The 27,715-nt window shown below is 42.1% G+C and overlaps 1 protein-coding gene across 2 annotated transcripts; it reads right to left on the bottom strand.

Annotated features, from left to right (window-relative positions):
• Window positions 1-3,127: 3,127 nt before the first annotated feature.
• On the bottom strand, window positions 3,128-26,412 carry LOC111156342 (ethanolamine-phosphate phospho-lyase). Of its 2 annotated transcripts, none has more exons than XM_022517121.1 (13): window positions 26,223-26,412; window positions 23,016-23,134; window positions 22,592-22,751; window positions 14,349-14,423; window positions 11,820-11,910; window positions 10,622-10,738; window positions 8,647-8,729; window positions 7,819-8,044; window positions 6,752-6,906; window positions 6,276-6,365; window positions 5,709-5,839; window positions 4,739-4,806; window positions 3,128-3,657 (listed from the first exon to the last, which is right to left on the bottom strand). In XM_022517121.1, exons 1-13 carry the CDS (start codon window positions 26,276-26,278, stop codon window positions 3,526-3,528), a joined length of 1,503 nt encoding a protein of 500 aa, XP_022372829.1. In that variant the 5' UTR covers window positions 26,279-26,412; the 3' UTR covers window positions 3,128-3,525. The 2 variants fall into 2 exon arrangements, with proteins under 2 accessions (XP_022372829.1, XP_022372839.1); XM_022517131.1 differs by having other exon boundaries at window positions 3,526-3,657; window positions 22,592-22,733; window positions 26,223-26,278.
• Window positions 26,413-27,715: the final 1,303 nt, after the last annotated feature.

Raw genomic sequence — 27,715 nt, 5'->3', positions numbered from 1 at the left:
AAAAAAAAAAAAAAAAGAAAATGAATCTGGGTATATGACCTATGTAATTTTTCTGCCAAAATGTTTAACCTGAATTTAATCATGAGCAAAATTATACAAATTCAAATTGAAAGACATTCTTCAAAATGTCCAGCTGGCTTGGATTCTTCGAAGTCAGTGTGATGGAGGTAAGGTGATAGTCCACAGCAGGGACCCCCAATTGCCAGGGCAGATCTAGCTCTTGCCCCTTGTGATTGCCTAATCTGCCTGCAACAGAAACCAACAGTGAGTCCCTGACATGACACTAACCCTTGAAACCTTGAAATCAACTGGCCACTTGGTGACATGTTGACTACATTGGGTCCCTTCTGTCCTGGAAGAGCCAGTAGTTTATTTGCACAAGAATAACATCTATTTAGGGTGTAGGTTTACTTACAGAGCCTGACTAGAACCACAATCTAGGGGTTATTGTGGAATGCCTGATCCACAAGCCTGGACTCCCGCAAAACATCAAATGGGGAACTCACTTCACAGTGAAGATGTATATGGTAGGCCCATGACCAATAAATCGACTGGTTGTATTATACTCACATTACCCAGAAGCTACCACTCTGCTAGGGTATTGGAACTGGCTCAGAGGTAATACTCTACAAGGATGGTAGTCCTTCAGATGGTGGTATCTGCACCCACTCAGGGACTTCCATAAAGCACTGTGTCCCCAGGAGGGTCCTTGATACAAGAGGTCAAACCATCAATGACTCAGTGGAGAATTTTGTTCTTCCTATCACTACAACTTTGGGAACTGTAGGGTTGGAAGCTCTGGCTCCCAGAGGGGTGTATTTTGCTAAGAGATAAAGCAAGAGTCCTGCTACTCTATAAGCACCTTGGACTCCTTGCATCTAGGAAGCAGCAGTTGGAGGTTCCATGTTGGCAGAGTTCATTGACTTTGATCTGCATAAGGGTGGGGGCTGCTCTTCCACTGTGGGGGAGACAGGATACATGTGAAGCTTAGATGGTATGCTTTGATGTCTCTTGGTACTCCTTGCCTAATTGTAACTGTGAATAGACAGTGGATCAACCCTGGCCTGAGAAAGTCATGGTTTCTAGGGGATCATGTGTCTTAGGAATGAGGGCTTGAGATACACCACCACCAGGACATCCAGAAGTGATTGCCCAGGGTGAATGGAATTTCAGTCATGGAGAAGGGAGGTAATGAGTACCAGTTGTGGCCCCCAGACTATTTACAGTGACAGGAGTTGTAGTTGGCTCCACTAAGCTCACTCCTCTAACTCTTCCTTGAGGAAGAGAGATACACAAGAACCACTGAAGAGCTACTTCCCAAACCTGCAGGGAAGTGGATCTGTGCGGCACAAGGGGCCGGCCATGGCGGCCACGGCTGTGTGCTGCTCAGTTCTCCTTCAAGAGGGAGCCTGTGGCGAAAAGTACAGTCCGCTGACAGTCTCCAGCTACAGCATCTTCAAGACCAGCAGCAACATTCGGGCTGAATAAGTGTTCCCTGGGGGCTCCCAGTCAGTGAGGGAAGCCAATAGGGCCATCCAGGGCCGGTCATCTCTGCCTGCAGCTGTCTGCACAGTCCACGACCCTGAGTCCCCAGCGTACTGGCAGAGACTTTCCACAGAGCTGGACCTCAGTCTGAGCCTCTTCCCACTCAGATCTCCTCTCTGGCTCTTCTCTTTTCTTACGTTCCAGATCTGAAAGCTTTTCCTGACAACTGCTGTTTGTTTGCTCCTTTATCTTTCACAGGCCCCACCTCTAGTCCGTTGTTCGCCCAATGATCTTGGTGTTAGATCTATCTTGGGACTCAATCTAGAGATCCAGGGGACCCGAGCTGACACAACCTCAATTCTGACACCCCCAAAACGAGGCAGTTACCTGGAACCTCACACACAGGTAGTCTCTGCCACATTTGGGAAGGTGTCACTTGTTTCTAGATCTCTCCTTCTTATTATGGAAACCTAACTTACAGGCAACGAAGAAGAGTGCAGTATATCAAAGAAGAAAGTCTTAATTTTCTATTATCTTATACTTAGAAAACTTGTAACAAAGGTATGGGTTGTTTTTGCCTTGCTCTCTTGAACATACATACCCTCTCCTAAAAGAAAAGAGTTTAAGTACTGTCTGAGCTTGCCCACATGGGGTGCTCACGGGATGTGGATCTGTTTGGTAAGGATCTAATTAGCTGTTCCTTAGAAGCCAGCTACAAAGACCTCTACACTCCCTCCCTTTCATCAGCTCCTGGGAACCAATTTCTGTATTATCCAGCCAGAACCCACAGAGTCAGTGAAACTTTTAGGTGGAAAAAGTATTTAATAATGAGACCTTGCTTTTTAAAATAGCATTTTAATTAATCACAAACTCAGAAAGGAAGATTTTACAATTAATTTTCCTCCTGACATCCCTCTTAGTTGTCATGAAACAGCCATAGCAAAATTATTCTCCCTCCTGCATGGAACAAAAACCAAAATACAAAGTTTAATAAGTCTTCGGAAGGCCACGGAGAGAGAATGGGAAGTGAATACGGAAATTCAGATTTCCTCCAGTTAAGTACATCGGCCTCCAAGTGAATGTCTCACGGTACCAGCATGTTACAAAGAGACCCTTGAGGTTCCAGATTTCCTCACTTCCCTTGTCCAGTGTCTGGTTATAAATGTGTGTGTGTGTATGTGTGCACGCTCCTATTCTTACGTGTGCGGGGCTATGCGTGGTACCGATAAACTTGATGAGAAAGGAAGATGGCTGGTTGAAAGGTAACTTCCTACCTGACAGGTAAGTGACTTGCCAAGGGGACACAACCTGACATACACGGAGCTGAGGTCTCCTGACTGAACACAGCGCTTTGGCTACTGCTGCTATTCCAGCTGCATCGGTGCGAGTGTTTCTGAGTTTACTCCTTGTCCTTCTTGCTGACGCCAGGAGCCCACCACGACCCTCAAGACCTTGACTAACCTGGTCCTCAGCCAGAGGTCTGATTTATCCACTTACTTCTTAACACTGGCTGTAAGCGATTTTTTTCCAAATGGTTTTGATTTCACCAGCCCTAATATTCTCCGCAAAACAAGGGGACACTTTTCTAGTAAAAATGTTTTGGTTTACATCATCTTTTATTATAGCCCCCAAAATATATATACATTAAATCAATGAAGAATGATTCCTTCGTATTTTAAGGCATAAGTCTGAAAAGTTAAGGAACCTATAGTGCTTTGTTCTCTCATTTCAAACACTGAAACGGAGTAAAGCCGCCAACTTCATTTTCAATTTGAAGCATGAATTTAGTAGAATAAATAAAGCACTTTCGGAAATCTCCAGTAAGGAATTAACAGGCTAGAGGCTGAACTAATCATCCTGACATGGTTTGATTATCACTTGGCTTACTCTTTTCACTCCGTTACCTTGTTATTTACACGTCGAAATGGAATGCAAATTCTACCGGTAGAGGGTACGATAGAGCTGCTAGGAGGAGAAAGAGACACTTCCAATGATTCTCTATAACCCTGGACATTTATCCTGCTTTACGGTGTTCATCTCTCATGTCTTGAGCTTCTTACTGAGCAGGGAATGTTTATCAGTGCACAATCCATTTCTCTTTCGGCTGGGATTTTCCCTGGGGTCCAAGGTGCCGTCATCAAGCCATTCAAGTGAGTGTGCTTCGTTTGGCATCTGCAAGACAGGTGCGCAGACTCCAGTGGGCGGCCGCTCCATCCCACCCGACCTCTGCAGGGCTCAGCCCCACACAACACCACAGTGCCCCGCCGTCCTCCCAAACCCTGCCTAGACTCTCCCATAGACATCTGAAATGCAAGGTCAACATAAACTCCGAGATCCTGAGCCAAAATTTCAGGAACATGGGTGCTAACTCCGATGTGCGATTTCCCATGAACTCCCTTCTCCTTGTCAGTGTATGTTCAGTTCTCAGCTACGGTCCTGTCCTGGATTTGATAATCAAGTGTCAAACTGCAGAGAAGTATGGTTTTCACGACCTGGTCTGCATTCCACCAAGAGACAGAAGCTGTCCTGTTAGCAAATCATTTGCTCTCATTCAAAGAGCCTAATGTTTCTGCACCAGGAAAAGGGCTTTGCTGACTGCTCGGTATGCGCAGGCGGGCTCAAGGCACTGAGTGTTCCTTTATGCATCGAAGTCATAAACAAATAGCAAATTATGTAACAAAGCCTCTCCAGGGTTCGCCTTTCTGTTTCCGGGGAGTGCTTTCTCAAACCCGGGCAGCTCAGGGAGAGAATGGAAAGGCCCTCTGCTGGAAGCACATCAAATGCAGAAACTAGGCCACTTGGTGCCAGAGGCTTCCTAGGCCCCTGCCACCATCCGTGACGGAACACTGGCCTTTCTGAGCCACGCGGCTAATTCTTCCGCTGATTTTAAAGGGTGATGTGTGGGAATCCAACCCAGTGTCAGGTGGCCTGCGGACAAGCAGGAAGGAGCTTAGGACATCAGTTATCATTTCTCTCAATATTTTGCTGATTCCCTCTGCTGGCCTGAGGGTTTTTTTGGTGGGTATGGGAATGATTCTGTAAGAATGGCTCTCTGGCTTGCTTTCTTTCAAACGGTATGACACTTGCTTTGAAATGTAATAGTGCACTCAAAATCACAACACTACGCCAATCCCAGCAAAGGTGGATTTTATTCTAAAGGTTATATCGTACAACTTTTTAAATTTGCCTTCCTTTTAATCAATGTTCCAAAGTTTTAAACTTTTCCCCCCAAAAGAGAACAGCAGACTCTTACCTTTGCTCTGCACGGAGCATTCTCAGAGATCACACTCTCACTTTGGGCTCCGATGCCTTCTTCTAAAACTACATCAAGGAAGATACAATGGAGAAGACAGAATAACATAAAAATCTTAAAAAAAAAAAAAAAAAAAGACCTCTCTGGTGTCTATAGAAATACCTTTAATGAAGAATTGAGAAGTAAATGTAATGCGTTTAAAACATGTCCGTATTAGAACGGCTGCTCTTAGACTTTTATTGGCACATTTCATCATTATCATTTACAAGGGCCGCTGAACCTGGGCTGGGTATGCCTCGTTCACTTTATTCAATGGAAATACTCAAATTTATTCAAAGAAAGTGTTCTAACATTTGACAGTATGTTATGTTTTCCAACAGGGTTTTCACCACTAGTTTACTCTTCAAGTTCAATTTATGCTCCTAACAAAAAACCAAATGAACCCTATTATATAATATAGGTAATCAAAAGATAAATTCCTATGACAGGGGTAGTTCTGAATGGCAAACAAAAAGCCTCAAAATGTAATAAGTGAAATACACATGCAAGTTGAACGATTCATCAGATAGCAAAGAATTGTTAACCTGTAACCCATAGTTTTTATTAATAATGTTTCTTCTATTTCCCGGGGAAGAATGCTAAAACTCTATACATCACTGCATCTGTGGTGCACCGGGCAAGGCAGACATGCAGTTTTCTTTTTTAAAAAGTGAATTATAGGGAAAAAATAAGGCTGTGTCCGTTCCTTAAAAACCCAGATCTGGAGCTGTGGGAGTGCATGCAGACACTTTAAAGTGAGCTAAGAGTCTACAGAGTTATTACTTTTCAGCTATCTTTTCCTGGTGCTACATAAAGTTACCCATCCATTTCTAAGCGCCTTCCCTTCTGTCAGAAGAACACACACCACGCGGTCACGCCACGTATGACCGGGTGCGGGATGGGGAGGCATCTGAAACGTCTGCGAACAGACCTGTTAGAATCTCATCAAGTTGGTCCACCATAAACTTAGCATCTTCTTCTGTGAAGCACATAGGTGGTTTTATTTTCAGCACATTTCGGTGAGGTCCGTCCGCACTGAGAAGTACTCGCTTTTCTTTCATCCTAATTAGAGCGGGAAATATTCGTGAGTGCATATAACTGGTAACCAAGATTATTTAAAAATGGTGTGAACAGGGGCGCCTGGGTGGCTCAGTCGGTTAGGCATCTGCCTTTCGCTCAGGTCATGCTCCCCGGGTCCTGGGACATGGGCTCCCTGCTCCCCAGGGAGTCTGCTTTTCCCTCTCCCTCTGCCCTTCCTCCCCCTTGTGCTCTCTTTCTCTCTCAAATAAATAAATAAAATATTTTTTTTTAAAGAAAAAGGAATAGTGTGAACATAGAGCTAGTTCAGTATTCTCATGCAAGCAGCCCACATTTATAAATTGAATGCATCTCTAACTTCCCTTATTTGGAGAGGTGGGAGGAAGTACAGGAAGCTTTCAAGTGGGGGGAGAGGCATGTTTCAAAGGGGGACACCAGGCAGGTGTGGGGGTGCACTTACTTGTAGATGATGTGTTGAGCTTCCTCTGTGGCAGGGGTCCTTTTCTGACGGTCCTTCACCAAGTCAATTCCGATAAATAGGCCAATGCCTCTGAGGAAGGTAAAGAAAGAAAACTTGACAGATGCTCTCTCAGACACTGAATTGTCATAAAATACTAACACTGTCCCCCAACTTCAGTTTAATTTGAAGCTGGATTTGATTTGTCATCCAGTTTTTTTCTCTTTACTTTATTCTTTTTAAGTACTTTTTAAGTATTTTTTTTTTTAAGTATAAAATTGAGAAAGATATACACCCAAAAGTTAACAGTGGTGATATCAGTGTTCTGGATTAAGAACGAGTTTTTGGGGTTTTTTTAATGTTTTTCAATGTTTTCTAGATTTAGTTTCATGTAATTTATTTTAAATTTATAAGACCAAATTTAAGCTATTTTCATTGGAAAAATGAATAACCACATGACACATTCATGATAAACATACCTGATCTCTCCTATCAAAGTATGTTTAGCCTTCTGTTTATTGAGTAACTTGGTAAGATAATCCCCTACTCTAATGGCATTTCCTTGAAGGTCTTCATTTTCAATTATATTCAGGACAGCCAAACCAACAGCAGAAGATACTGGATTTCCTCCGTACTGTAGAAAAAAGGTTAAAAAACCATAATGGTTGAATTAGTGGTATTGCTTCATCCATGAGAAATTTGGCTCATACATAAGCAGGTAGAGATATAATTTCAATAATTTTTCCCTTGTGTTGTAAACTTTTTAGATTTAGAATATAAATGTGATTTTATTTGTTTATGACTGAGTAAAAATTCATTCCAAATTATATTTTCCATGCTGCATGACTGGTATGGAGGACTATCAGGGAATTTATTAGTCCAACCAAACAAAAACCAGACACTGCATTGGGAGCTAAGGATTTCAGAGTATGGTTCAGTGAGGGGGATACGGGCTTCTGTACCTGAACAGTTATGTGAAAACAGCAAAGCAAGGACATTTTCTACAAATAATTTATGTCCTTAGATTTGATTCTTACTTTTAGTTGTCACAAGTCCTATGACACATACAGCACAAACTATAATAATTTTTTCCAAGCTTAAAGTTCACGACTTTTGGGAGGTAAAACCAAGGAAATAAAACTTCCTAAAGATAAAAAAATTTAGTATCTCCTGTGACAGCCATATAACATTTATAGTACTGTATCATCTAAACACTTTGGAAATGTTTGGGGAATTTAAATGTGATATAAAATAAAGAAGATCATATCATCTGTGGGTGAAACATCATAACCTCTAGAGTTGAGCAAGGCAACCATTTATCACTGGAACAATTAATCATTCTAGAAAGGGGAAAGAAACACAGGGAAAAATACAAGGAGAATTATGCCAGATAGGATGAAATACGGTTAGATCGAAGTCTGGCTGAGGACCTGGGGTGGTTAGCTGGCAATACTGAACCTTATTCTTTATTCTTTACTACAATGGCAAGAAGTGTAAGAACACAGTATTTTTCCTTCTTAGCATAAGTCGGGAGGCCAACATTTACCGTATTGAAATATTCCATCCCAGAACTGCTGAAGGCTTCTGCGATTTCTTTGGTTGTTACCACGCATGCCATTGGGTGACCATTGCCCATTGGTTTTCCCATTGTGACAATATCTGGAACAAAATCTTCTCCGTGCATTTGGAAGCTCCAGAAATGTTTTCCAACTCGACCAAAGCCCACCTGAACTTCATCAGCTATAAACACACCTCCTGCTCTGTGGACATATCTGAAAAGCAAAAGGGAAATCTTGGGTCTTCAGGTCACCAAGAATCCCCAAACCCACCCACAAAGATACAGATTATGGAGGAATAAAAAAATGTTGTTAACTTGAGGTTTGGAAATAGTTGTCAAAACCATTTCTGTGCTCAAATCCCCAGTGACATCTGCATGATGTCACTGACTTTGAAATATAATCACACACTTTCCAGAGTAGACATGTTCTTATTATTCAGTTTTGTGCTGCTTTGAGTAAGCCCTACTATGGCATTTTAAGTGGGAAGAGAAAGACATGAACAAGAAGTAGTGTTTAGCAGGCTTAGTCTTCAAATGTTTACTTATTGGTAAAGCATGGGCACCAGCCAGAAAGGATGCCAGGCTGGGGACTGGAGCAGAGCCCCGGAGGCCCCCCCTGCCGGAACACATATAAACGCTTTATTTGCTGGATCTTGGGAAGGTGGAGAGGTTCTGGGGAGTCCTGGTGTGGCAGGTATGCCGAAGTGGCTATTTGCCAGCTAGTCCGGAAGTACTTTGATATTTTAACCAGGACGGCCTTGCAGAACTGTCACCAAGACTTCAGTTCGACCCAGAGAGCCCAAGTCAGGTACATACTCTGCCACTTTCTGGAAGTAGCCTGCTGGAGGGATTATTTGTCCGCCACAACTCTGCATGGATTCAGCAATAAAGGCAGCAATCTATACAAGAGAAGATGGGGTCAAAGTCCATTAGGTCCCCCTTGAACACCCTAAAAAAGAGGACTTCTTACAGAGCAGGTTATTTGCAAGATGGTTGGGAATGGCCCCATGGCAAGAGGCAAATAGGCCATGTGGTGACAAAGACAAGAAGAGATAGATGTCTGTGCTGGAAAAGCAACTGATCTGAAATTCATCCGTTTCTGAAATTCTAGAGTACCGGTGAAACCACTGTGTGAGAAACGGAGGAGAGGGCAACCTCCGGTTCCCCATTATTAATTCAAATGCAGTGTTTTCATTAGGATCAACTGAACAAAAATGATGTTTTGATCCGTCTTCGACACAATCTTCTAAAAAAATTACCCAGGTACTAAACCCATTACCATGGTGCCTGTTTCCCCAGCTGGGTGATGAGGACAGCCTGAGCCTGGAATTTGCTCTGGGAAAAGAGGAGGGTGACTGTGGGCCACACGCATTAGTTACTGAGCTGTATTTCTAGTTCTTACCCTGAACCGGACTTAACGGAATCAGGCAATTCACAAGAGGAATTGCAGAGGAAATGCTCTAGAGGGGAAGAAAGGAGGAGTAGAAAATAGGTGACAACGAACCAAGAAGAGAACGCACAGACAAGATGAGACAGGAAGTCAAGAGAACAGAGGTTTTCATCCAGACTACATCTCAGTAACTGTACTACCTCGGCTTAAGTTCTTCACTTTTAAATATTTCATTTAGTAGCTATAAAATGAAGCCACTGGACTTACGAGATTGCTTCTCTAAACTCCTCCGACTTTGTAAGCACATCTATTATTCTGAAGCACCCATCTTTTATTTTCTCATTGCTTTCAGCATTGTTAACAGGACAGCATCGGGTCCATAACTACTGGATGTTAATGTTCTCAAAAAGTTATCCATACCCTTTTAGCAGCAAAAAAAACCCATGTGATCTTGGTAATGTAAAGTTTTTGTTTTGTTTTGTTTTGTTTTTTTCCTGGAAGCACTCTCTACCATTCGTGTAAGGAGGGATGGGCTGCCCTTGAAGAAGAAAGGCATATGAAGGTCCCCATAACAGGGAGCACTGAGGGCCAGCTACACAGATGTCACATCTGGAGATATGCAAATGACTCTCCAGTCACTAGGATAAAAATATTTACATTGGAAAAAGTAAAGTCTTCATTTTTATCTCATTAAAATTTTTTTTAATTTCCCTGTTTATGCCATAAGCCAGTTTAAAGGCAAAACATGTGTCCAGTCACTTTAAAACTCCACATGAGTAACCCCCAAACAGGCTGGAAATTTATGTTAAGCTGAAGAGAGTAGGGTGAAGACTGAAAAAATGGAAACTCTTCTTCTTACTGTGGAGGATTCTGGTTCTGTCTTTGAAGCCCAGCTCAGGTTGGGGAAACATTTGCTCTGCCTTGGCTAACGCAGGCTCTGCAGCTTCAGGAAAGTTGTACTAGTTCAAGGGAGGCAGCAAGGCTTCCTGGGCCTGGGAGCCTGCATTGGTTCAAAGGCCCCAGGGCCACTGGGCCTCTTCCCTTCCCTTCCTCTTATATCACTCCCCTACCCCATGGTATTTTCATTTGGAAGAGTCTGTCCATGGGCCTCTCCCGTACCTCTTCGGGGCAGAGTTTGCATCCCACTGGGAAAGTGAGAAATTAGGCCACCAGTTCTAAAACAGGCATAGTGATTGCGTTTCCAGAATAAATAAAAATAGATAGTCTTAGTGGCTTGATCATAATAATGCACTTTTTGAGAAACAAACCAAGTGAAATGTAAGCAGAAATAAACAGAAAGGAATTGAGATCTAATCCTTTTCCACCTCGCCAATGTGTCACAGTGATTTGGATCCTCTTTACAAAAGATGGTAAGCTGTTTCCAAAGCTGTAAATACAAACCTTCCTTCCATTGTTATGAGCTTCTTTAATAATTTCCTTTACTTCATCTGCATAAGCGCTGGCTGGGTCTGCATGATCTTCTCTGTATTTGCCTCTGTAAGTATCTGGAGTTGGTGCCTGGAAACAACCAAATGGTAGTTTCTTAAGATCTACGGCAAAGAAGGATGATCCCAGGGTCTTGGGATCAAGCCCCACATTGGGCTTCTTGCTCAGCTGGGAGCCTGCTTTTACCTCTGTCTGCCTCTCCCTCTGCTTGTGCTTTCACTCTCTCTCTATCTCTCTGACAAATAAATAAAACCTTTTTTAAAAAGTACTGTGAAAATATCTACTTCTGGGACAAATGAACTCTAAAAAAAAAGGCATTTCCCCACAAGAGCATATTGGAAAGGTGATTATGTGAGTTTAAGTGACTCTAGGTTTTTTCGTTCTGTTTCCTTAACATTTCTGAATTCTGTGAAAACCAAGACCTTGGTATCATGAACAGGAACTTGGATTTGCTCCTAGACCTTTATAAGTCAAGACTGCATCCCTATTCGAATCAAGAGCAAATTCACATCCATAAGTGTGATTATCGTATTTGAAAGTTTCAAGGGATGAACATTGTATTAACTATTCTACACCGAAAATAATACAACACTTACCAACTCTATAGCAAATTGTAATCATTGCAAACACTAGAATGCCTTAGTACTGATGCCAGGTCTTATCATTTTGAAAGAAGGAATTGACGATTCTCTTAAAGTCTACTGATCCTTAATTAAACTGCCAGAGTTTTAATGTTTCAAAAACAACTTGACTGGTTTCTCTATTTTCTTTATTATTTATTTTACTTCATAACTCTACATAATGCTTTAGCATAGAGCAGTTTAATTTTGAGATATTCATACACACTAGATTCAACTCCAAATCTCAAGCTGGCATCAGTAGACAGGAAAAGAAACTGAAGACCAAAATAAAATGATAGCTGTGAATAACAGCCTTCGCTACCACCACACTAAGTTGATTGTGAAAACTCATCAGTGGATTTTAAACAACATTCTGTCATTGACTAGCTTTTCGACTGTGCTAAGTCGCATAACTGCTCTAGATCTTAGTTTCTTTTTCACAGTTCCATTTTGATGAAAGGATTGAGCTGGATTATATCATTAGGCATTCTTCCAGAACCAGCTTTCTGATTCTTGGACTCTAAGATACGCACCACATGCACAAATGCTTTCTTGACATCTTTGCCCTTCCGGAATTTATATGGACTGATCTCAATTAAAGAGGACAGGTGGCCATGATAAGCGCTGAAAAGAAAAAGGACAGTAACCAAAATCATTCAGAGAAGGGAGTTTTTGTAGTATATGAAAAACAATAATGTGTATCATCTAGAAGAATCTTAACCTTAGTGCCAGATTTAACTGTAAAGGATCTAGTTCTTTGTGGCAAGACTGGCCACTTCATTTGTCCAGTTCTCCTTAATCATGTAATAAAACACAGAGGAAACCAAGTATGGATCCTCATAGACTTTTTTTTTAAGCAGGAAAAGAAAACTTAATTTCTTAGGATGATATTACATGTGCTGAATTAGAGTGTCTAATTTTTTATTAGACAAAAATTATTTTCTATAGATTCACGGAAAATTGCTAAGTATGTATTCTTTAAATGTATTTGACAGTTATATTCAGGTGAATTTTAAAATCAACTTTTTATCACAGAATGGGTTGTGTTTCTGTCAGGAATCGTTTCTGTGGGATGTCGGATTGCATATGCTGGACAAATACAGCTTGTTAAGAGCAAAAGATCTCTTCAGGAAGAACTAAGATTGAGAGGTGACCAAGTGACTGTGAGGTTTCTTTCTCTTGCTTAAAATACAGTTTTCTGTTTCTTGCTCAGAGGCATAAGTGGGAGATCTGGAAAAGAAATTTTTAAAAGTCCACAAACAGATAAAACAGAGAGGACTTCCCTTAACAAAATTAAAGATGCTACAGAACCATAGTAAGTATGAGAATGATATGTATGTGACAGTAAGTATGTATCAGAATGAGAACAAAGAGAAGACTGGGACAGACACCAGCTCAGAGACACCTCCACACATAAATGTTAATGCAGTGGACACCTGGTGGATTTCACAGAGGCAGGAGAAGAAAAAGAAGAAAACATCTTTGTGATCTGGGGGGGGGGTGTGGTCCGTGTAGGGGGAGCGATATTAACAAAACATAGAACACATAAACTATACAATGAGAATGTTATCTTTTTGATTTGATTAAAATTAAAGATTTCAGTTGAAGGATACCATGGACAAAGCTAAAAGACAGATGATACAGTGGGAAAAGATATTTGAAATGTTTCAAACTTAAAGAGATTAATGCTTACAATGGCCATTCTCAACTTGGTCTGCATCACTTGGGAAACTTGGGAATCACTTGGGAAACTTAAAAATACATACTGTTTCCTGGGATCCACCCCTGATTTTTTTTAATTGGTCTAGGGTGGGGCCTGGGCACTGGAACTTAAAGAATTTTTTTCCCAGATAATTTTAAGACACAGTCAAGTTTGAGATCTTTTGATCTAGACTGTATAAGCAAACACAAACCATCAAGAAACAGAAGGGAATCCCAACAGAAAAATGGGCAAAGAATATGAATTCTGGTCCCGAGAACCTAGGAATATGTCATATGGCAAAGGGGTCTTGCAGGTTTGATTAAATTAAGAATCTTGAGATAGAGAGATAATCCTGGGGGGTGGGGAGTTCAGTGGAATCACAGGAGTCTTTACAGGTGAAAGGAAGAGGCAGCAGGACGGTAGTCAGAGGCAGGGGAAGCGAGGTGAGGATGGGGGCCATGTTAGGACTGGTGGAATGGTTGCTCCAAAGAGGGGACCCCTGCGCAGACAGCCTCTGCAAGCTGGGTAAGGCAAGGAAACAGAAGAAGCCTCCAGAAGGAGCACGGTCCCGTTGACATCTTTATTTTGGCCCAGTGAAGACCCATTTTGGGTTTCTGTTGTACAGAACTGTGAGGAAATAAATTTGTGTTGCTTAAGCCACTACATTTGTGGTAATGTGTTAAGGCAGGAAAGAAAGTGAATATATGACCCAACACATAAAACAAGAGAAGCCTATATAAGGGCGAGAAATGAGGTATGTGCTCAATTTAACCCTCTGTGACTGAGATGAGTGGGGTGGAGAAGTAGGAAGAAAATTAAAAGAAAAAATCTTAAAGATGGGGTTGTTAGCTTTCTTGTTTAAAATGGAATGAAGTCACGTTAAGGAGATGAAATTCAATAATGGCTGGTAATTGTTGCAAACGAACGAGAAAGGACTATCTTTTACTTGGTTTCTTATTTTCTTCAAAATTTGCTCTACATTGTTATCTTTCGAATTGATTACAGTGGGTCATCACAATGGTGATGTGAACGTATAGAGTCTGAAGAAATTAATTATATTTTTATTTGGAAAATACTGAGTTACTCATTAGTGAGGCTCAATAAACGGTCAGTGATTCAGGCAAAGTCCATGAGGCCACGGTCATAGCATTCAAGAGAGACTCCCCCGTTTGCAGGAATTTGATGGAATTAAGTATTCTTTAGGGTTTGGCTGGCCTTGATACCTTGGTACACAATAAAATCATGGTGCCATATATCTGCCCTCCTCCCCGAGTGCTTGTAGTATCAGCACGGACAGGATCGATACAATTTTGTCTCTTGAAGGAGCTTCTTGTTTAGAAGTCTTACATCCCAAACTTACTGGTCAAGAGTGATCACATCTTGGTGGTCTCTGAACTGCCGAGCCAAGCGTAAGGCCAAATCATTGGCTTCAGATCTATTAAGAGAACACAGAGAGGGGTCAAGGTGACGTAAGTCCTTTTCAAAATATTTCAAAATGTTAATTACAAAAGTTGTAAGATCCCAGTTTTTCAGAAATGTAGGGGAGAAATAAGTACAAGTCCTCTCTTTGCCCTTTAGTCTGCCCCCACCCCCAGCAGTCTCACTTCATCCTTCTCATACAAGTTCCCCAGATGTCTTCAATAAAGAATGAAACACACAGGAGGAGTCAAGATGGCGGAGAAGTAGCAGGCTGAGACTACTTCAGGTAGCGGGAGATCAGCTAGATAGCTTATCTAAAGATTGCAAACACCTACAAATCCAACGGGAGATCGAAGAGAAGAAGAACAGCAACTCTAGAAACAGAAAATCAACCACTTTCTGAAAGGTAGGACGGGCGGAGAAGTGAATCCAAAGCGACGGGAAGATAGACCGCAGGGGGAGGGGCCGGCTCCCGGCAAGCGGCGGAGCAACGGAGCACAAAATCAGGACTTTTAAAAGTCTGTTCCGCTGAGGGACATCGCTCCAGAGGCTTAACCGGGGTGAAGCCCACGCAGGGTCAGCGTGGCCTCAGGTCCCGCAGGGTCACAGAAGGATCAGGGGTGTCTGAGTGTCGCAGAGCTTACAAGTATTAGAACAGGGAAGCCGGCTACAGAGACAGAGCCGAGGAGTAAGCTCTAAGCTCGGGGTTACCTTGAACCGGTCGCAGGCTCGGTCAGCTCGGAGCGCGGCCGGAGGCAGGGTGACGGGAGTAAATCGGCGCTGTTCTCTGAGGGCGCACTGAGGAGTGGGGCCCCGGGCTCTCGGCTCCTCCGGGCCGGAGACCGGGAGGCCGCCATCTTCATTCCCGCCCTCCGGAACTCTACGGAGAGCACTCAGGGAACAAAAGCTCCCGAAAGCAAACCCGAGCAGATTACTCAGCCCGGCCCCTGGTAAGGGCGGTGCAACTCTGCCCGGGGCAAAGACACTCGAGAATCACTACAACAGGCCCCTCCCCCAGAAGATCAACAAGAAGCCCAGCCAGGATCAAGTTCACCTACCAAGGAGTACAGTTTCAATACCAAGGAGAGCAGCGTAATTCCAAAGGAGGAGAAAGCAAAGCACGGAACTCATGGCTTTCTCCCCATGATTCTTTAGCCTTGCAGTTAATTTAATTTTTTTTCTTTTTCAATTTATTTTTCTTCTTCTGCTAAATTTTTTTAACTTTTACCCTTTTCTTTTTTAACGTTTTTTAACTAGTTTATCTAATATATATATTTTTTTCTTTTTTATATTTTTTCATTATTCCTTTTCTTTTTTTAATTGTTTCTTTTTTTTTCTTTTTTTTTTTTTTCTTTCTGAACCTCTTTTTATCCCTTTCTCCCCCATCATGATTTGGGATCTCTTCTGATTTGGCTAAAGCATATTTTCCTGGGGTTGTTGCCACCCTTTTAGTATTTTACTTGCTCCTTCATCTACTCTTATCTGGACAAAATGACAAGGCGGAAAAATTCACCACAAAAAAAAAGAACAAGAGGCAGTACCAAAGGCTAGGGACCTAATCAATACAGACATTGGTAATATGTCAGATCTAGAGTTCAGAATGACGATTCTCAAGGTTCTAGCCGGGCTCGAAAAAGGCATGGAAGATATTAGAGAAACCCTCTCAGGAGATATAAAAGCCCTTTCTGGAGAAATAAAAGAACTAAAATCTAACCAAGTTGAAATCAAAAAAGCTATTAATGAGGTGCAATCAAAAATGGAGGCTCTCACTGCTAGGATAAATGAGGCAGAAGAAAGAATTAGCGATATAGAAGACCAAATGACAGAGAATAAAGAAGCTGAGCAAAAGAGGGACAAACAGCTACTGGACCACGAGGGGAGAATTTGAGAGATAAGTGACACCATAAGACGAAACAACATTAGAATAATTGGGATTCCAGAAGAAGAGGAAACAGAGAGGGGAGCAGAAGGTATATTGGAGAGAATTATTGGAGAGAATTTCCCCAATATGGCAAAGGGAACAAGCATCAAAATCCAGGAGATTCAGAGAACCCCCCTCAAAATCAATAAGAATAGGTCCACACCCCGTCACCTAATAGTAAAATTTACAAGTCTTAGTGACAAAGAGAAGATCCTGAAAGCAGCCCGGGAAAAGAAGTCTGTAACGTACAATGGTAAAAATATTAGATTGGCAGCAGACTTATCCACAGAGACCTGGCAGGCCAGAAAGAGCTGGCATGATATATTCAGAGTACTAAACGAGAAAAACATGCAGCCAAGAATACTATATCCAGCTAGGCTATCATTGAAAATAGAAGGAGAGATTAAAAGCTTCCAGGACAAACAAAAACTGAAAGAATTTGCAAATACCAAACCAGCTCTACAGGAAATATTGAAAGGGGTCCTCTAAGCAAAGAGAGACCCTAAAAGTAGTAGATCAGAAAGAAACAGAGACAATATACAATAACAGTCACCTTACAGGCAATACAATGGCACTAAATTCATATCTCTCAATACTTACCCTGAATGTTAATGGGCTAAATGACCCAATCAAAAGACAAAGGGTATCAGAATGGATAAAAAAAACAAAACCCATCTATATGTTGCCTACAAGAAACTCATCTTAAACCTGAAGACACCTCCAGATTTAAAGTGAGGGGGTGGAAAAGAATTTACCATGCTAATGGACATCAGAAGAAAGCAGGAGTGGCAATCCTTATATCAGATCAATTAGATTTTAAGCCAAAGACTATAATAAGAGATGAGGAAGGACACTATATCATACTCAAAGGAACTGTCCAACAAGAAGATCTAACAATTTTAAATATCTATGCCCCTAACGTGGGAGCAGCCAACTATATAAACCAATTAATAACAAAATCAAAGAAACACATCGACAATAATACAATAATAGTAGGGGACTTTAACACTCCCCTCACTGAAATGGACAGATCATCCAAGCAAAAGATCAACAAGGAAATAAAGGCCTTAAATGACACACTGGACCAGATGGACATCACAGATATATTCAGAACATTTCATCCCAAAGCAACAGAATACACATTCTTCTCTAGTGCACATGGAACATTCTCCAGAATAGATCATATTCTCGGTCCTAAATCAGGTCTCAACCGTTATCAAAAGATTGGAATCATTCCCTGCATATTTTCAGACCACAATGCTCTGAAGCTAGAACTCAATCACAAGAGGAAATTTGGAAAGAACCCAAATACATGGAGACTAAACAGCATCCTTCTAAAGAATGAATGGGTCAACCAGGAAATTAAAGAAGAGTTGAAAAAATTCATGGAAACAAATGATAATGAAAACACAACGGTTCAAAATCTGTGGGACACGACAAAGGCAGTCCTGAGAGGAAAATATATAGCGGTACAAGCCTTTCTCAAGAAACAAGAAAGGTCTCAGGTACACAACCTAACCCTACACCTAAAGGAGCTGGAGAAAGGACAAGAAAGAAGCCCTAAACCCAGCAGGAGAAGAGAAATCATAAAGATCAGAGCAGAAATCAATGAAATAGAAACCAAAAAAACAATAGAACAAATCAACGAAACTAGGAGCTGGTTCTTTGAAAGAATTAATAAGATCGATAAACCCCTGGCCAGACTTATCAAAAAGAAAAGAGAAAGGACCCAAATAAATAAAATCATGAATGAAAGAGGAGAGACCACAACTAACACCAAAGAAATACAGACAATTATAAGAACATACTATGAGCAACTCTACGCCAACAAATTTGACAATCTGGAAGGAATGGATGCATTCCTAGAGACATATAAACTACCACAACTGAACCAGGAAGAAAGAGAAAGCCTGAACAGACCCATAACCAGTAAGGAGATTGAAACAGTCATCAAAAATCTCCAAACAAAAGCCCAGGGCCAGATGGCTTCCCGGGGGAATTCTACCAAACATTTAAAGAAGAACTAATTCCTATTCTCCTGAAACTGTTCCACAAAATAGAAATGGAAGGAAAACTTCCAAACTCATTTTATGAGGCCAGCATCACCTGGATCCCCAAACCAGACAAGGATCCCATCAAAAAAGAGAACTACAGACCAATATCCTTGATGAACACAGATGCAAAAATTCTCGCCAAAATACTAGCCAATAGGATTCAACAGTACATTAAAAGGATTATTCACCACGACCAAGTGGGATTTATTCCAGGGCTGCAAGGTTGGTTCAACATCTGCAAATCAATCAATGTGATACAACACATTAATAAAAGAAAGAACAAGAACCATATGATACTCTCCATAGATGCTGAAAAAGCATTTGAAAAAGTACAGCATCCCTTCCTGATCAAAACTCTTCAAAGTGTAGGGATAGAGGGCACATACCTCAATATTATCAAAGCCATCTATGAAAAACCCACCGCAAATATCATTCTCAATGGAGAAAAACTGAAAGCTTTTCCGCTAAGGTCGGGAACACGGCAGGGATGTCCGTTATCACCACTGCTATTCAACATAGTACTAGAAGTCCTAGCCTCAGCAATCAGACAACAAAAGGAAATTAAAGGCATCCAAATTGGCAAAGAAGAAGTCAAACTATCACTCTTCGCAGATGATATGATACTATATGTGGAAAACCCAAAAGACTCCACTCCAAAACTGCTAGAACTTTTACAGGAACTCAGTAAAGTGTCAGGATATAAAATCAATGCCCAGAAATCAGTTGCATTTCTCTACACCAACAACAAGACAGAAGAAAGAGAAATTAAGGAGTCCATCCCATTTACAATTGCACTCAAAACTATAAGATACCTAGGAATAAATCTAACCAAAGAGACTAAGAATCTATACACAGAAAACTATAAAGTACTCATGAAAGAAATTGAGGAAGACACAAAGAAATGGAAAAATGTTCCATGCTCCTGGATTGGAAGAATAAATATTGTGAAAATGTCTATGCTACCTAAAGCAATCTACACATTTAATGCAATTCCTATCAAAGTACCATCCATTTTTTTCAAAGAAATGGAACAAATAATCCTAAAATTTATATGGAACCAGAAAAGACCTCGAATAGCCAAAGGAATATTGAAAAAGAAAGCCAAAGTTGGTGGCATCACAATTCCGGACTTCAAGCTCTATTACAAAGCTGTCATCATCAAGACAGCATGGTACTGGCACAAAAACAGACACATAGATCAATGGAACAGAATAGAGAGCCCAGAAATAGACCCTCAACTCTATGGTCAACTAATCTTCGACAAAGCAGGAAAGAATATCCAATGGAAAAAAGACAGCCTCTTCAACAAATGGTGTTGGGAAAATTGGACAGCCACATGCAGAAAAATGAAATTGGATCATTTCCTTACACCACACACGAAAATAGACTCAAAATGGATGAAGGATCTCAATGTGAGAAAGGAATCCATCAAAATCCTTGAGGAGAATACAGGCAGCAACCTCTTCGACCTCAGCCGCAGCAACATCTTCCTAGGAACATCGCCAAAGGCAAGGGAAGCAAGGGCAAAAATGAACTATTGGGATTTCATCAAGATCAAAAGCTTTTGCACAGCAAAGGAAACAGTTAACAAAACCAAAAGACAACTGACAGAATGGGAGAAGGTATTTGCAAATGACATATCGGATAAAGGGCTAGTGTCCAAAATCTATAAAGAACTTAGCAAACTCAACACCCAAAGAACAAATAATCCAATCAAGAAATGGGCAGAAGACATGAACAGACATTTCTGCAAAGTCATCCAGATGGCCAACAGACACATGAAAAAGTGCTCCACATCACTCGGCATCAGGGAAATACAAATCAAAACCACAATGAGATACCACCTCACACCAGTCAGAATGGCTAAAATTAACAAGTCAGGAAATGACAGATGCTGGCGAGGATGCGGAGAAAGGGGAACCCTCCTACACTGTTGGTGGGAATGCAAGCTGGTGCAACCACTCTGGAAAACAGCATGGAGGTTCCTCAAAATGTTGAAAATAGAACTACCCTATGACCCAGCAATTGCACTGCTGGGTATTTACCCTAAAGATACAAACGTAGTGATCCGAAGGGGCACGTGCACCCGAATGTTTATAGCAGCAATGTCTACAATAGCCAAACTATGGAAAGAACCTAGATGTCCATCAACAGACGAATGGATAAAGAAGATGTGGTATATATACACAATGGAATACTATGCAGCCATCAAAAGAAATGAAATCTTGCCATTTGCGACGACGTGGATGGAACTAGAGGGTATCATGCTTAGCGAAATAAGTCAATCGGAGAAAGACAACTATCATACGATCTCCCTGATATGAGGGAGAGGAGATGCAACATGGGGGGTTAAGGGTGTAGGAGAAGAATAAATGAAACAAGATGGGATTGGGAGGGAGACAAACCATAAGTGACTCTTAATCTCACAAAACAAACTGAGGGTTAATGGGGGGAGGGGGTTGGGGGGGGTGGGATTATGGACATTGGGGAGGGTATGTGCTATGGTGAGTGCTGTGAAGTGTGTAAACCTGGCGATTCACAGACCTGTACCCCTGGGGATAAAAAGATATTATATGTTTAAAAAAAAGTAAAATTAATAAAAAAAAAAAATCAAAAAAAAAAAAAAGAATGAAACACAGAGAAGAAACCTGGTGCAAAGGATACGCTGCTCATTTCAGACTTCCGCCCAACTCAGCCGCGTGAGTAGGGTCTGACTTCGAGGATGTTAGGAAGCCCACATTAAGCCTGATCTTGAAGGGAGGAACGGGAGAACGAGAGCCCATTAACAGACCTCTGAACTATGTTGCACTGACCCAATACGGGATGAGCTCCTTATGGACAAAATAAGGCTCATAATTTTCTATCTGGTTTACACAGCCTAAAGACACGAGTCAGACACAGAAGAAAATAATCACAAGTGGGATGTTTATTATCCGCCCAACATCATGCATTTATTCTCCTAACTCCTTTGCAAGGCAAGTGCTGCCCTCTCCTTTTTGTGGATGAAGAAAGAGACTCAGAGAGGTTAATGAGGCAGAGTAAGTTCTCACAGCTACTAAGAGATAGAGCCAGCATTCAGACCAAAGTCTGTTTAACTTCAAGATTATTCTCTGTACTTGCCCAGATTCTATCATCTCCAGTCTCTGGGGACAGTCTTTGGGGCAATCCCCCTTTGACAGTATAGGATTCTTTAGAAGTGAAAGTCAAATATGATGGTATTTAATTTATTGAAGGCAAAGATGCTTTATAACAATAAATTAGATCCTAAAATACCTTAACTCTTTACTAAGAAAAAGGGACGATCTTTAAACTTGGTTTTAAAATCTCATTGCAAAGACAGAAGTGAATCACAGAATCACAGAATCAAACATTTACAGAATTTCCAATAGTTTTAATCCACTTATACTTAATTTCAAAAATACAAGTGTACACTGTATGCACAGAGGAAATCCCAATATAAAGTTGCGTTGCAAGCTTTTCACGTCAGTAGACGTGTATTTCCAAAAACATATTTTTAAGGTCTGCATAATATCCCACAAAATGGATATATAACTTGAATTTACAGAATTTAAAAGTTGGAACATATCCATTCTTTTGAACTTACTCCTTCCTTTTTTGTATTTGTGTTGAGGAAATTGCCTAAGAAACAAGTCAATCAAAAGTCTTACAGAAGTTACAGCTTGTTCAGTAGAATTCTTCTTTTGTAAAACCCCTCATTCATGCCTTAAAGAAACTACGGAGGCCCACTGATTCTTTAGCTACTTACTCTACTTCCTGAGGAGGTGAGAGCCATCTGACAGGTTAGGTTTTATCTTAGGAACCCCAGGCTTGGATATTTTTGCCATAGTTACCACCCAAGTATCTAACCTTCAGAGATAGTAAAGCATGCTAAGTACTCTTTCCCCATCTCTCTCCAAGGAAGCCACAGTCATAAGGAGTTGAATGGCACGCTCACGTTAATCATCAGTGGCTGGGTCAATCCCCTAGGACACACTGTTGGAGAGCCTATCGACCACAAGCTCAGGAAGTAAAGCCAAAAAACAGAACCATCAGGGCCCCATCGTGTGGTCACTTAGTAAATGGCAAGAATCTCCGGAAACCTGAGATGTCTGGGCTCCCCCAGGAAATCAAGAAGAAAGGTATGTGTGGGGGCGTATAAAAACAGATTGGGGGGAATGGGGTCGGGGCGGGGGGGAGCTGGAAACATACCCTGAGTTGGTAAAATAGCAAACAGAGAGTTCCTCCGGCAGGGTTGCTACAAGGCGCCTGGCGTACTCCACGATATTGTCGTGAAGGAATCGAGAATTCGTGTTTAGCAGCTCCATTTGCTTCACGGCAGCCTTGACCACTTCTGGATGACAGTGTCCCACTAAAATGCAGAAGACAAAAACCCAGAAAAGGAATGAGGATTCTAAATTCCCGGGAAGTTGGTGATATTCTGAAGCAAGGGGGGGAAAAAGATGAGCTTCTTTCTCCCCATACTGTGCTGTTAACCTGTTCTGGGCTAGGACTATGGGCCCGTCCAGCCAAGGAACAGCAGCCCCTGTACCTCCCGGGGCAGATATTAGTGGTGCCATGTCTGCCCCAGTCCACAAATGTACCCTTCCAAGCGCAACAGAGACAGGATACTTACCGTGGGCCACATTGTTGATGCAGTCCAGGTACCGGTCTCCTCTCTCGTCAAACATGTACTGGCGTTGGGCTTGCACTATTTTGATGGGATCCTCAGCAAAAAAAACTTTGCATGAGGGTCTAGAAATAAGGAAAGGAAACACTTTGATCTGGAAGAACTGCTCAGTGTTTTTCCTTCTCAATGAAGGTCATGATCAGTGGAAATTTATAGCTACATAAAGGAAAGGGAAAACACAACCTGGGTGACATACGTTATTATTATTATTTTTTTTAATTTCATATTAGCCTGGAAACTTTTACCTTAATCCCCCATTGGTGACCCTGCTCACATTTCGTATGTTTGTTATATTAAATTTGCCATGATTTGACAACTGTTTAGAGGCACCTGGGTTCACTCTGACAATTCTAATTACACAAACCAATAACTAATATTCCTCTGGGACGTTTTGTTCTACCAGAAAATGAAACAAACAAACAAACTTTTTTTTGAGGTTTATGATGTGTCAGGACCTGACAAATATTACAAATATCATTTCATTTAATCCTGCCAATAATCCTATGAAATAGGGGTTATTATCATTCTCATTTTTATAGGTGAGGAAACTGAGGCACAGAAAAATCAAGAAACTTGTTCAAGATTACAGCCAGGAAATGGAAAAAAACAGAATTTGAAAGTAGACCGTTCTATACTGCAGCCCAAAACAGTGTTTGCTTGCTTTCTCTTGCTCCCTTTGTAATCTAATTGATAAAGAAATGAATAGCACCGAGAGCTAAATATAAATAAATTGGTAATAAATACTATAAAAAAGATTTTTATAGTAGACCATTTCCAAGTCTTTTGAAGGGTATTTGTCCTGTACCAAAGAGATTTTCAATTCTTAAATAATGAAATCCAATTATTCTTTTAACCTCTTAATCCATTATTTAGAGCAAAATAAAAGGTCATCCATATTTTTGGTTATTTGGATGAATGTCTGGAGTATAAATCTTAGCAACATAGAACCATCACAAAGTTTTCTGATGTTGGCCCTACGGACATGTAGAAACTAAAATGTAATAGATACTTATTATTACTATTATTATTACTTAAAGACTTTATTTATTTATTTGACAGAGAGAGAAAGAGCACAAGCAGGGGGAGAATCAGGTTCCCCGCTGAGCAAGGAGCTCCATGAGGGAATCTGTCCCAGGACCCTGGGATCATGACCTGAGCTAAAGCAGGTGCTTAACCCAGTAAGCCACCCAGGCGTCCCTGGAATATATTATTTTTATTTTGGTGATTTTGCATGCAGAAACAAAAATATGTGACAGGCGTTGCAGGTATTTTGGAGAGTAACTAAATGTTTATATATTAAATTGATATGCAAGTGTTTAGAAGGTATTTTAACTATTGTGTATAGGTAATCTTAATTTAAAATTGCCTCAGATTAAGCATCATCAGTTAAAATGGGAAGCAATATTTAATGAGAATTTCTTATTGGTTCAATCCCAGCTGTTAGTTTACACCTCTGAGTTAAAAGCCAAAGCAAACCTTTGTCATGAATGTGGGCTGTGAACTGCAGACTTCACCTTCTCTTGCTAAGGGTATTTTCCACCTCGCCACTCAGACTTCAGGTAAAATTCTTTCAGGCTGTCCCTGCTTATATTCCTCCCTTCACAGAATTTCTTCAGTTCACAGTGGAAATCACTGGGTTTGCACTGGACTCTAACTACATTGCAGGATTGAAAACTAACAGAATGGAGTGGTGATTAGAAAAGGACAAGGGGGGGCACCTGGGTGGCTCAGTGGGTTAAGGCCTCTGCCTTCAGCTCAGGTCATGATCTCGGGGTCCTGGGATCGAGTCCCGCATCAGGGTCCGAGTCCCGCATCAGGGTCCGAGTCCCGCATCAGGGTCCCTGCTCAGCGGGGAGCCTGCTTCCTCCTCTATCTCTGTCTGCCTGCTTGTGATCGCTCTCTGTCAAGTAAATACTTAAAAAAAAAAAAAAGAAAGAAAGAAAAAGAAAAGGACAAGGGGTGGCTGGGTAATGAGGGAGGAATTGGACCATTTTGGCTTTCCCTGCGTGGAGGTGAGAGAGCTCAGCCAGTCTCCAAAAAGGCCATCTAGAAACTTCCCGGGTTGAGACCAGGAGATGAGTAGGAGCAGCCGCCTAGTATTTCTCAGAAGAGAATACCAGTTCTTTTCTTTCTTATGTCCCAGTCCTCTCTCACGTTCACCCGCGACACTGCTTGTTAATTACGTGTGACTATTGCCGGCCTATGACTTGACAGTGGCCACAGTCATCATTGATATTTACAGGTGCCTTTTTAAAAACCAGATTGTTATTATTAACGCTTATTAATCTCCCTTGCTGGCTCCTGTGAAGCAGAATGTTACTCCTACTTCCACAGAAGAGGAAATGAAAGTAATCTGACAGAGGTCACGCAGGTAACGAGACACCCTACTAGGGCCAGAGCCCAGGCCAGACTCCGCGTTCAGTCCCGTGCTCTAACCAGTCTTCTACCGAGTCGTTTCTAACACGGGCGAAGCAAAAGCAGACTGGAGAGAACACTGCTCCTTTTCATTGTACTGAGGGCACAGCTTGGGAGACCAAGGTGGGTAAGTGGCATTTTACCCTTCAGAAAGTGGTTGTAAGGGGTTTTTTTTGTTTTGTTTTTTGTTGTTTTTTTTTTTTTAACTTGCCTGGATTAGCCCTTTATCTAACCAAAAATGGAAGAAGAAAAAGTTCACTTTTAGCAAAAGCTGTCAGAATTCGTTTCTGTTCATAGCCAGTATCGAAAATATTTTTTCAGTTCCTAGTTTGGAGGAATGTTCGAGTTGGTGGGATTTGGCGGAGAGCTACCCAGCTTCCCTCGCAGCGCCCATCCCTGGACTGGAGTTCCCCTCCTGGGGCATTAACCCTCGCGGGTCAACTCTTCCCGCCGCCCGCAGCCCCCAAGCGCCCGGTGGCTGCGAAGCGCCCGGTGGCTGCGGAGCGCCCGGACAGCGCGCGCGGAGGGGCGGCGGGCACCCGGGGCGGGCGCGGGGGGCGAGCGGCGGCGCGCGTGCGCAGGTGCGGCGCGGCTGGGAGGTGGCCTCTCGCGTGCACCCCGCCGGCCTCAGCCCTGTCGCCGTCCGGCTCGCCGCTACCTCCCTGGCTGCGGCTTCACGCCCCCTGCGCTAGTTTTTTCCCCGCTTTGCGCCTCTCCTCGCGGCTTTGGAGCCCTCACCCGATGTGCTTCCTCCTCAGCTCCAGGGTGTCCTGCTTGCTGTACAGCTCGCACATGGTGGCGCGGCCTCTGGGCGCTCCCCGGGGCTCCCGGTCGCGTGTGTGCGCCTCCCTCGCAAGCCCCCGGCTGCCTCCGCGGCGGGCCTTTTCCGCCTGATCCCTCCTGGGGGTCCCTTTGCCCTGGGCGTCGGAAGTCACTGGAGGCATCAACTAGCTGGGGTCATCCCCCTTTTAAGTCTTGCCCTGCCTTCGCTCTTCGCCAAGCCCCACCCTCCCGTTCCCCTCCTCCGCCCGGAGCCTGCTTTGGCAAGTCGCCGGACTAGCCGCTCAATCGCCACCACCCTTGCCCCTGGTCTAACTGGCTCCCGTCCCTGCCCTGCGCTTCCCATTTGCCCTCCTAATGCATGCTGCTGCTTCGGACTCACCTTCAATTTCCCTAATTTGGCTTTGCCTTCGCCTTTTGCTCCTGCCCGCGAATTCCTTCCTTACCTCCTCCTTTCTCGTTTCTTTTTGGTGTATCCCCTTATGTTCTTATAAAGGTCTGAGTTAACCCAGACTCGACAGTCGTCTCCTTTCTCACTTTGAGCGTATTTCACTACCATAACCTGTAACTCAGCAAAAGTAACAAGTCACATGCCCTGAAGAAAAGGAACAGGGGACTCAGCTCGGTACTTGTTGGGAATGATAATGTATACAGTGTTTCAAAGATCCACTTTAATTGCACTTCTAATTTCTCTACTACTATAGAGATTATAAAACATATACCTTACCTGGTTCAGTTCTTGAGACAACCCTGAGAGATGATCAGATTTATCATGCCATTAACATATGGGGAAAGTGAGGTTATTCCTTGTCCCATGATTACATGTCTACCTGGTGGTGCCCTTGGAATTCGTTCCTAGGTTTCTTGACTTCCTTTGGGATGATCTTCACACACGGATTAAATTGGAGGTTCAATATCTCCTCCGAGTTAATCCTAATTCACTATACCATTAAATCATGTTATTTTAAGAACTAAACATCCTCTGATTGAACTCCCCTGTTCTGTAGATAAGAGCAGTGAGGCACAGAAAAGGTAGTCCTATTCAAGGTCATGCAACTACTTAGCCATAGAGTTTAAACTAGATCATTTCATTCTTTCTGTGTTTTGAAAGGAAGCGAAGAAATTTACCTATAACAACACACTTGAAAAATGTTTGCAGACAATCTTCATCCTGAATGAAGTTATAAATTTATATTAAGGCACTGCAGAAGCAGTATTACTGCATTGCCTAAGATAAGTTGAGAAACCGAGTCCTATGAGGAACAGTGTGGTAAGAATCCTGGTGATTTAAATAAAGAGCAGAGGGCACTTAGGAAACTTGCAAGAAATCCCAATCACATAATCTTGGTCTACTTCCATACTTGAAAGATGATGCCAAATGTACATTTATTCTCAAAACACCTAGACCTGGTGAAATCACAGATAAGCCATGCTTTTTCTATAAATCTCCA

Source organism: Enhydra lutris, unplaced genomic scaffold, assembly GCF_002288905.1.
Source record: "Enhydra lutris kenyoni isolate GAN:26980312 unplaced genomic scaffold, ASM228890v2 scaffoldscaffold3, whole genome shotgun sequence".
Lineage (NCBI taxonomy): Eukaryota > Metazoa > Chordata > Mammalia > Carnivora > Mustelidae > Enhydra > Enhydra lutris.
This window is presented reverse-complemented; position numbering and strand designations above follow the sequence as displayed.